This window comes from Girardinichthys multiradiatus, chromosome 2, assembly GCF_021462225.1.
Source record: "Girardinichthys multiradiatus isolate DD_20200921_A chromosome 2, DD_fGirMul_XY1, whole genome shotgun sequence".
Taxonomy (NCBI): Eukaryota; Metazoa; Chordata; class Actinopteri; order Cyprinodontiformes; family Goodeidae; genus Girardinichthys; species Girardinichthys multiradiatus.
Genome location: NC_061795.1, coordinates 22,959,822 through 22,969,851, shown reverse-complemented (window position 1 = coordinate 22,969,851; position 10,030 = coordinate 22,959,822). Strand labels below are relative to the sequence as shown.

Sequence of the window (10,030 nt, the reverse complement as noted above, 5' to 3'; positions counted from 1 at the left end):
ATATATACATACACACACCCACACACATATAAATGCATATGTGTGTGTGTGTGTATAACGTATATATGCTTATTACAGTATAAGCAGTATGTTATAAGAATTTGAAATGGTTTTTGTAATAACGTAAAAAATATGTATGTTTTAATAATCCTCAAATTAAATTTAAAATCAGGTTAATTAATTAGAATATGCGCTCAACATATATATATTACTATCTATCAGTTTTAACTTCTTGATACATCCTCAGCAACAACACAATGGTTCACTACTGAAGTAATTATATAATCTAATAAATATGTTTTAGGATATTCTATTTACTGTGCAATCAGTAAGTGTTTCTGACTGAAGATTATTATAAAAATGATACAGATATGTTAAACATGAGTTTGCTTCGCCTTCTACGGTGGCCAGTGTAGGACAATAGTTGACGTGTCTCCAGTTCCCTGTGCATTTCCGCGTCTTGCCTCTGTAGCTGTTCCTGAGTCAGCTTCCAATAAACACAGGGCATCTAAATGGGGCCTCAGCTGACCGGAGGTCAGCGGTTTTATATCCGGGATTTCCGTGGGACAGTCAGCTGACAGCAGTCAGGTTGTGTGAGCACTTCGACGAGAAACTGAGCCAAATAATCTCTGAGCAGGTAAACATGGCCTCCAATCCACCGAAATTGAAGATTGAGATAACTTCTAATGAAAGGTGAGAAGCAACGAGAGGGGCTGATTGTCCGGTGTTGAAATTAACAGGGCATCTTCTGTTTACCAATTCTTTTTCTTTTCCTTATGTTCAGGTTGAAAACCTTGAAAGAAAAATTTGAAGCAAGGTTTGGAGAATCTCCTCTCTTCTATACATGTGCACCTGGAAGGGTAAATCTAATAGGTAATTAAATTAAAAAAAATCCATCCATTTAGAAACTTAAGAAATTAAACACCTTAAACGGTTTTGATATGTAAATGATTTTTAATTCGTTTTCATGTTCAGATGGTTCTGTCACTAAAGTGAGTAAGTCTAAACCCACCAAACCACATTTAATATAATGTTAAGCTTCTCAAGTTAGTATATGTTTCTCTGACAGACCAACACATAATGGTGCATAATTGTCAAGTGGAAAGACAAGGATACATGTGTCTTTTTTTCAAATAAACATAATGCATTCATGGCATGCAATCAATACTATGTAAATCACCTTTCTCTGCATTTACTGCGGCAAGTCTTTTTTTGAGGGGGGTCTTTGAGCTTCACACTTGCAATATTGCAATTATTATTATTATTTTTTTTGCATTTACAAAAGCTTTTAACCTTTCCTCTGTAGCTCTTGCTGTAGTCTTAGGGTCACTGTCCTGCTAGAAGGTAAACCTCCAACCCAGTCTTAGGTCATTTGCAGCCTCTAACAAGTTTTCTTCCAGATTGTGTCTGCATGTAGCTCCGTCCACCTTCCCATCAACTCTAACAAACGTCATTGTCAGAGAGGCTTCCCACAGCATGATGCTGCCACCACACGTAATTGTGGAGATGGTGTGTTCAGAATGCTACACATTAGGTTTACACCAAATGCACCATTTTGCATGTTGGCTGAAATGCGCCCCTTCTTCCACGTTTTCCCTGCATGGTTTGCACTGGATTTTATCTAGATTTATTATTGTGAAGGGGGCTGTTTTTTCGCAAAAAAGAAAAAAAAAAAAATCAAACCTTAAAATAGTTGAATAAATAAATGCTTTGGATAACAAATTAAAGCTTTTGGATTGGAATATTAGTACTATTATAGAAATTAGTCAGTCAGTCAGTCATTTTCTACCGCTTATTCCATAGTGGGTCACAGGGTAGCTGGTGCCTATCTCCAGCAGTCTATGGGCAGGAGGCGGGGTACACCCTGGACAGGTCACCAGTCCATCGCAGGGCAACACACAAACAACCATGCACACACTCATACACCTAAGGGCAATTTAGAGCTACCAATTAACCTAACAGGCATGTCTTTGGACTGTGGGAGGAAGCCGGAGTACCCGGTGAGAACCCACGCATGCACGGGGAGAACATGCAAACTCCATGCAGAAAGACCCCCGGTCGGGAATCGAACCCAGGACCTTCTTGCTGCAAGGCAACAGTGCTACCAACTGTGCCACCGTGCAGCCATATAGAAATTAAGAACCTAAAATATAGAACCAGAAATGCTAAAATAACAGAATTACTACATCCAAATTAATAGTAAATTTCCCCCCTAAATAGGTATTTGTTGTATTCGTCTCTTTCACCAGGAGAGCACATCGACTACTGTGGATACTCAGTCCTGCCAATGGCGATCGAGCAGAATATCCTGGCAGCTGTGTCTGTGAACAGCTTGGGGACGATCCAGCTGACAAACACAAATCCTCAGTACCAGTAAGACACAAAGAATAAGGGCACTTTTATTTTCTTTGAATGACTTTAAATAAGGGTTTTCAAATACCGGTGCGGTTTAATTGTATGTTTTCCAAAGGCTTTTTGTCTGTTGATTTGCAGGGATTTTAAAGTGCCATGCTCAGAAGAAATAGTCATAGACAGAGAAGATCCAAAGTGGCATTATTATTTTCTCTGTGGTGTCAAAGGTATCCAGGTAAGGTGTGTTGGTGGTTTGTGATGTGGTTTAATGAAACAATCTTTAAATATCCTACAGTTTTGTATATTGATATGTTTTTCCATTCTCCAGGAGAAGTTTGGGATCGCTCGTTTAGCTGGGATGTCTTGTGTTGTAGATGGAACCATTCCTCCCAGCTCCGGTCTGTCCAGTTCTAGTGCCTTGGTTTGTTGTTCTGGCCTCTTAACAATGGAGGCAAACCACAAGTCTCTTTCTAAGGTGAAAAAAAACCCCAAAACGTTCTAACCAAAACTACATAAGTACCTTGCGAAAATATTTGTACCCCTGAACTTTTTCACATTTAATGATTTTGTAGCAAACTTAAGTTTATTATATTTGACAGTACAGCACAAGTTGCTCAAAATTGTGAGGAGGAAGGAAAAGGATACCTGGTTTTCAAATCATTTTGTTAACGATGATCTGATAATTGATGCGTACCCATGTATTCAGCTCCTCTGTGTCATCTTTTGCTGAAATTACAGCTACAAGTCTTTTGGGATATGTCCCTACCAGCTTTGAACATCTAAATGCTGAGTGTTTCGCCCGTTGTTCTTTACAAAATAGCCCAGTGAGATTAGACATAGAGTATCTGTGAATAATAGTTTTCAAGTCTCTGCTCTGGACTTTGACTGGACCATTCTAACAAAAGAATATGCTTCAATCTAAATTCTGCCGTTGCAGCTCTTGCTGTACAGTCTGTTGCAGCAGATTTATTTCCTAGATCCTCCTCTATTTAGCTCCATCCATCTCACTGACATGACCAGCTTCAAGGTCAAGGTATGTTTCATTGTGGAAACTAACCTCTGAGGTTTTTACTGAACAGCTGCATTTGATACAGAGTAAATGAAACACTGGTAGACTTTACTAGATGGGTAATTACGTGCAATTGTTTTTATTTTGGGGCATGAGAGTAAATGGGGCTGAATACAAATGAACACTACTCCTTTCAGTATGTTTGTAAGAAAACTGAAAACCTTTGCACAAAAATGCATTGCTTTGTGTTGGTCCATCCCATAAAATCTTGATAAAGTATGGAGGTTTATAGCTTAATGTGAGAAAATACTCCCAAGTTCAACAGTTATGAATGCTGGTGCAGATTTGTAATATGTAAGGTTGAGGGCACAATGAATATTTTCAGGCAGAAGATTGTGTCAAGAAATCCTTAAATGGGGGGAGAAAACCCAACAAGATGACCCAAACAATTAAAATAACCCCTTTATGTGTTTACCTTCCCACTCCTCAATGTAAAGGAGTATTTAGTATTTTGTGGTGGTTTAATGTGTGTTTCTTGCCTCGTTGCTTTGTATTTGCCCATGATCCGTCTTCCAGGTGGCTCTTGCGGAGATCTGTGCCAAAAGTGAGCGCTACATTGGGACAGAGGGAGGAGGCATGGACCAGTCCATATCATTCCTGGCAGAGAAAGGAACTGTATGAAGCTTTTTCTTTGACTGAAGCTCTATATTCAGGTGGTTAATGTTTATTGAAATAATAGACATAACTATTTCAATCGCTTTTTAGGCAAAGCTGATAGAGTTCCAGCCTCTGAGGGCCACCGACGTCAAGCTCCCAGAGGGGGCCGTGTTTGTGATCTCCAACTGCTGCGTTGAGATGAACAAAGCTGCTTCTTCTCACTACAACATCCGCGTTGTGGAGTGTCGGATTGCAACAAAGGTGCGGTGTTCCTGGCCAGTAGTTTTGTTTTGCAGTTTTTTGAGTGCCTGCAATGCTGCGCTTGCTTTGTCCTGAAGCTGCAATAAGCTGAGAAAAACATTACAATCTATTTTTGATCTGGTTTTTTAGTTTGTTTTGAGATGCAGAAACGTTCATTCACCCTTAATAAAGTGCAGTAATAACCTAATATTTACACAACTAATTAAGAGAATATTCTAAAAGATGACACTAAGGGTGTGATCTTCAAAAGGTTTGAGTGTACAAAACCACACACAAACCTGTTTGCGTCCGCAAAGCTGATCTACAAACGAGGTGCTAATCGGATTGCCTCCATGAATATGGAAAACATATGATCATGAACCAAAAGCCAAAATTTCTGGGAGGGGGATATGCAAATTTAATTCCTTACCCCCGCAATGCGATTTATTCAACCTGAAATGGATTGCGGTGCTGTTTTTGCATCTAGATTTAGCACATTTGTAATGCAGGTGCTAACTGGGATGCAAAAATGTCTGCTGTCACTGTAGCCAGAAGGAGGCATAGATAGAATGACAGATGACGGAGGGAGACAATCATCTGTACATGTGTCAACAGATTTGGGTTGTCAAACATAAAAATAATAAAAATAGATGAGAACAGAGGATTATCTGTAGGGTTATATAAGCTCTGATTTTGAGCCAATCACAAACAGAAGCCATGAAATTTCGTCTTTGATAAAACTCCTTGCAACACTTTTTTTCTTGCGCCCGGATCACTCCAGCGCACCATCACTGTCAGTGAGATCATCTGCTGCTGATCCCACATAAACCTGATCATGCAAAGGTGTGCACATAACTAATCAAGTGTGCACAACTGTAATCACACATCATGCAAACTACCCACTGTGCTTTAATGTTGATAATATAATTAATAGGAAAGAAATGAAGACATAATACATATTAAATCCTTCATTTGCAAACTGGATGCTAAAATCACTTCTTAACAAGTGAAAAATCACCATTTTAAGGCAGCTTTTCCATGTGGTGAGAGAGACAGTGTATGCTTTACACTTTTCACTAAACAAAACAAACTGCATTATTGACAGTAACATTCTATCATTGCAGAGCAATCAGAGCTGGATCACTTTTACGTTCTTCGAATGTGAACATATGCCAGGGGAGGCTTTATACAGTGAAAAATGATTTTGTGTCAGCAAAAACAATTTAAACAATAAAACATGTTATATATTGTTGAAATATTGGCAAAACAAACTAAATGAATTCAGTACAATCATTGGAAAATAATTTATTTTTATGTGCATGAATGTTCGATTTAAGTTCTTTGCAGGACAATGATGTGATGTTATGCTTTAAATGAGCAAAGGTATAAACATACAGATAACCAACGCCTATAACAAACTATATTTATGTTGCTATTTTAACAGCAACTGTATCATTTATAAAATGTAGCACAACAACCCCTGCATGCTTCAAGCAACACATCTATTGTTTGCCTTTCCTCTTGTTCCGCTGGGGGCAGTAGCAGCACATGCAATTTCCTCATTTAAATAGGGCAGTCTGCACCTCTTTTGCACCTCTTTTTTTTTTACCTCTTTTGTTATCCATTGCATGCACAATCTTTGAAAATTGCCCACTTATTGCACGTGCAATTCTGTTGTCTGCACAAGCAATTTAGCGCCCCTTATTTGGGATCTTTGAATATCAGGGCCTAAGTGTCTCTTTTGGGCCTCAGATGTTGGCGCAGGCACGAGGTCTGGATCCCAGGGGGTTGTTGAAGCTCTCTCAGGTTCAGACAGAGCTGAAGGCCTCCCTGGAGGAGATGTTGGTCCTGGTGGACGAGGTCTTCCATCCTGAGTCATACAGCCGTGAGGAGATCTGTAAAGTGCTGGACATCACCTTGGAGCAGTTGTGTACAGAGCTGCTGAGTGCTAACACTCAGCATGGTGGGTAACTAAAGACATCTGTGAAGTTCTTCACCTGATCTAGCCAAATCTCAGATATACAGTGCCTTGCGAAAGTACTCGGCCCCCTTGAACTGGTCAACCTCTTGCCACATTTCAGGCTTCAAACATAAAGATATAAAATTCAAATTTTTTATGAAGAATCAACAACAAGTGGGACACAATCGTGAAGTGGAATGAAATTTATTGGATCTGTCAAACGTTTTTAATAAATAAAAAACTGAAAAGTGGGGCGTACAATATTATTTGGCCCCTTTACTTTCAGTGCAGCAAACTCACTCTAGAAGTTCAGTGAGGATCTCTGAATGATCCAATGTTGTCCCAAATGACTGATGATGATAAATAGAATCCACCTGTGTGTAATCAAGTCTCCGTATAAATGCACCTGCTCTGTGATAGTCTCAGGGTTCTGTTCAAAGCGCAGAGAGCATCATGAAGACCAAGGAACATACCAGGCAGGTCCGAGATACTGTTGTGGAGAAGTTTAAAGCCGGATTTGGATACAAAAAGATTTCCCAAGCTATAAACATCCCAAGGAGCACTGTGCAAGCAATCATATTGAAATGGAAGGAGTATCAGACCAGTGCGAATCTACCAAGACCCGGCCGTCCCTCTAAACTTTCATCTCGAACAAGGAGAAGATGCAGCCAAGAGGCCCATGATCACTCTGGATGAACTGCAGAGATCTACAGCTGAGGTGGGAGAGTCTGTCCATAGGACAACAATCAGTCGTACACTGCACAAATCTGGCCTTTATGGAAGAGTGGCAAGAAGAAAGCCATTTCTCAAAGATATCCATAAAAAGTCTCATTTAAAGTTTGCCACAAGCCACCTGGGAGACAAACCAAACATGTGGAAGAAGGTGCTCTGGTCAGATGAAACCAAAATCGAACTGTTTGGCCACAATGCAAAACGATATGGTTGGCGTAAAAGCAACACAGCTCATCACCCTGAACACACCATCCCCACTGTCAAACATGGTGGTGGCAGCATCATGGTTTGGGCCTGCTTTTCGTCAGCAGGGAAGATGGTCAAAATAGATGGGAAGATGGATGGGGCCAAATACAGGACCATTCTGGAAGAAAACCTGTTGGAGTCTGCAAGAGACCTGAGACTGGGACTGAGATTTATCTTCCAACAAGACAATGATCCAAAACATAAAGCCAAATCTACAATGGAATAATTCACAAATAAACGTATCCAGGTGTTGGAATGGCCAAGTCAAAGTCCAGACCTGAATCCAATCGAGAATCTGTGGAAAGAGCTGAAGACTCCTGTTCACGAATGCTCTCCATCCAACCTCACTGAGCTCGAGCTGTTTTGCAAGGAAGAATGGGCAAGAATTTCAGTCTCTCGATGTGCAAAACTGATAGAGACATACCCCAAGCGACTTGCAGCTGTAATTGCAGCAAAGGGTGGAGCTACAAAGTATTAATGCAAGGGGACCAAATAACAAGTACTTTCGCAAGGCACTGTAAGGTTTGATCCCCTTCAGCACAACCAGAATCCTGGAGTGTCCAAATAAGAAGCACATTAAAGTCATGGAGTCACCTAGTTAGTCTCCAGACCTCAGTCCTACAGAAAATCTGTAGAGGGAGCTGAAACGTCAAGCTGCCAGGCAGTAGTCAAGTAATCTGATGAATTGGGATAGTCTGTAGAAAGAAGGGTGGGTCAAGATCCCTCCTGAGATGTGTGGAAACATGCTGAGCAGCTACAGAAAATGTCTTAGTGCTGTTCTTGCCAATAAAGGTTTCTCCACCAAGTTCTGACCTTACTTTGATGGGGCATCAAATGCTTATTTTTCTAAATGACAGGCAAACATTTGATTTTTTTGAGTTATTTTGCTTGTAATTTTGACATCCTGTCTCTTCACAGTAAAAGCAAACTACCAAAAAAGTTTAGAAACTGTGCTCTGGTTTGTAGGGGAGCAAACATCAGAGCAAAAGTCAGCAGGGGATGAAATCAATAGACAAGATTTGTATTGCTGTTCTTTTATTTTTATTTATCCAGATTTGTTTTCATTATATTAAACCATACTTTAGCTGCAGAAATAAAGATGAGACAATATCTCAGTTTGTCAGCGTCATAAAACTGGATTTTACTAGGTCACAGACTGTTTAAAAAGCCTTTAAAAATGATTAACTTCAAATTTGCAAATTTTTACCCTTTCACCTCTGTCCCAGTAATGCAATTCAAGCTTCACCAGCGAGCCAAGCATGTGTACGGCGAAGCTGCGCGCGTGATCAGGTTTAAGAGCGTGTGCGACGCCGGATCTGCCGAAACCATAACGATGCTTGGTGAGCTGATGAACCAGAGCCACGCGAGCTGCAGAGACCTGTACGAGTGCAGCTGTCCAGAACTGGACCAGCTGGTGGACATCTGTCTGTGAGTACAGTGGGACAAAAAAGAGATTTTGATAATTGTCACGTTTGATTAAGAGAAATGTATTTCTTTAAAGGTAATGCTGCTAAATGAATTACTCATAGTCAATGTGTAGACAGACCCAGTCTTGTTTTGCAGCTCTTACTAAATAAATAGAAGTTCTTCCTAATTTCCTTAAAATGATTCCACTGAGCTGCTGGTGATAAGATATTTAGACCCTCGGTAAGGAGTTTAACAAACTTTGGGGGCAAGCCAGACTATTGATGCTCCTGTTCTTAGTGTCGTTTAGGAGTAGGAAGACATAATAAACTCTAAATTCACTAAAAATGAATCCGTATCGTGGCACTCGGGAGAAAAACTACAATGCTTACAACTAAGCAACAAAGAAACACCTGAGTTGAGACGGATTCATTTACATCCAGTGCCACCGTGTGGTCAAACTATTAAACTGTTAAACATGAAGTATATTTATATACTGTTTGTAGCAGGAATAAATGCTTGAAATATATCACTCTGTGTGTTAATAATTTACATAATATTTGGGTTTTTCTTTTTGAATTAAACTAAAAATGTAGATAAACTTTTCAATAATATAGTAATTTACTGAGCTGCACCTGTTTAGCTGCTTCCTTTTACAAAAATCCAAAATATGCATTTTTATTTTTACTGCCTTTTATATTGTAATCAAGCTATTTATTTCAGCTTTCATCACTGCATGTATCTGACCCAGTAATACTTTCTTCAGTGCAATAAAACGGCACTTTTCTCTCTTTATTTCTCCCACATCGATTTTTCTCTAAATTTTTCATGAAGATTAATGGTGCTGAAAGCTGATGCTGGAGCGATTCACCGCAACGCTGACTCTTTATCGTTTCTTCTGGTTGCAGGAAGGCGGGAGCCGTGGGCTCCAGGTTGACAGGAGCGGGCTGGGGAGGCTGTGCGGTCTCCATGGTTCCCAGTGAGAAGGCCGAGTCCTTCCTACAAGCCGTGAGAGATGCCTACTATTCGCCCGATCCACGCAGGGCAGCGATGGAGAAACAAAGTTTGTTTGTGACAAAGCCGGGTAGCGGAGCTTCAGTGCTACTGGAGGAGTAACATTTCTAGCCCATGTATGTTTAATTTCCCCCCTTTTTGTTTTTTCCAAATCAACTAAAACAAAGAGAAATAGGTTTGTTTTTTTTACATTCGGGAACTAGAAATGATGTTTAATGTTTTACCTCATTTTACGGATGGGAACAGAGGGGAGAATTATTCACTTCTGTGATATCTATTTTTTGAAATTGTTTTTGTAATTAGTATATTTTTGGAACCTGAGAGATGGTGTCAAATGATTTTCCTCAGAATAATAAAACTCACTATATAAAAGTCCTTTGTAGTGTATAAAATACAGCTGTACTTTGGTAAAGGAT

The 10,030-nt window shown here is 39.9% G+C and overlaps 1 protein-coding gene across 1 annotated transcript; it reads left to right on the top strand.

Moving 5' to 3' along the window:
• Nucleotides 1-466: 466 nt before the first annotated feature.
• Nucleotides 467-9,989, top strand: galk2 (galactokinase 2). The gene is made up of 10 exons (XM_047392821.1): nucleotides 467-693; nucleotides 785-873; nucleotides 2,250-2,373; nucleotides 2,494-2,587; nucleotides 2,681-2,827; nucleotides 3,938-4,036; nucleotides 4,127-4,279; nucleotides 6,011-6,221; nucleotides 8,423-8,624; nucleotides 9,509-9,989. The coding sequence occupies exons 1-10, from the start codon at nucleotides 644-646 to the stop codon at nucleotides 9,714-9,716; spliced, it is 1,377 nt and encodes a 458-aa protein (XP_047248777.1). The 5' UTR covers nucleotides 467-643; the 3' UTR covers nucleotides 9,717-9,989.
• The last annotated feature ends 41 nt before the right edge of the window (nucleotides 9,990-10,030 follow it).

Bases quoted from the DNA above. Each gene is read 5' to 3' on its own strand.
- galk2 (XM_047392821.1), top strand. From the start codon at position 644: ATGGCCTCCAATCCACCGAAATTGAAGATTGAGATAACTTCTAATGAA. The intron at 2,828-3,937 runs GTGAAAAAAAAC...TCCGTCTTCCAG, and splicing joins ACCACAAGTCTCTTTCTAAG to GTGGCTCTTGCGGAGATCTG. The intron at 4,280-6,010 runs GTGCGGTGTTCC...TTTGGGCCTCAG, and splicing joins AGTGTCGGATTGCAACAAAG to ATGTTGGCGCAGGCACGAGG.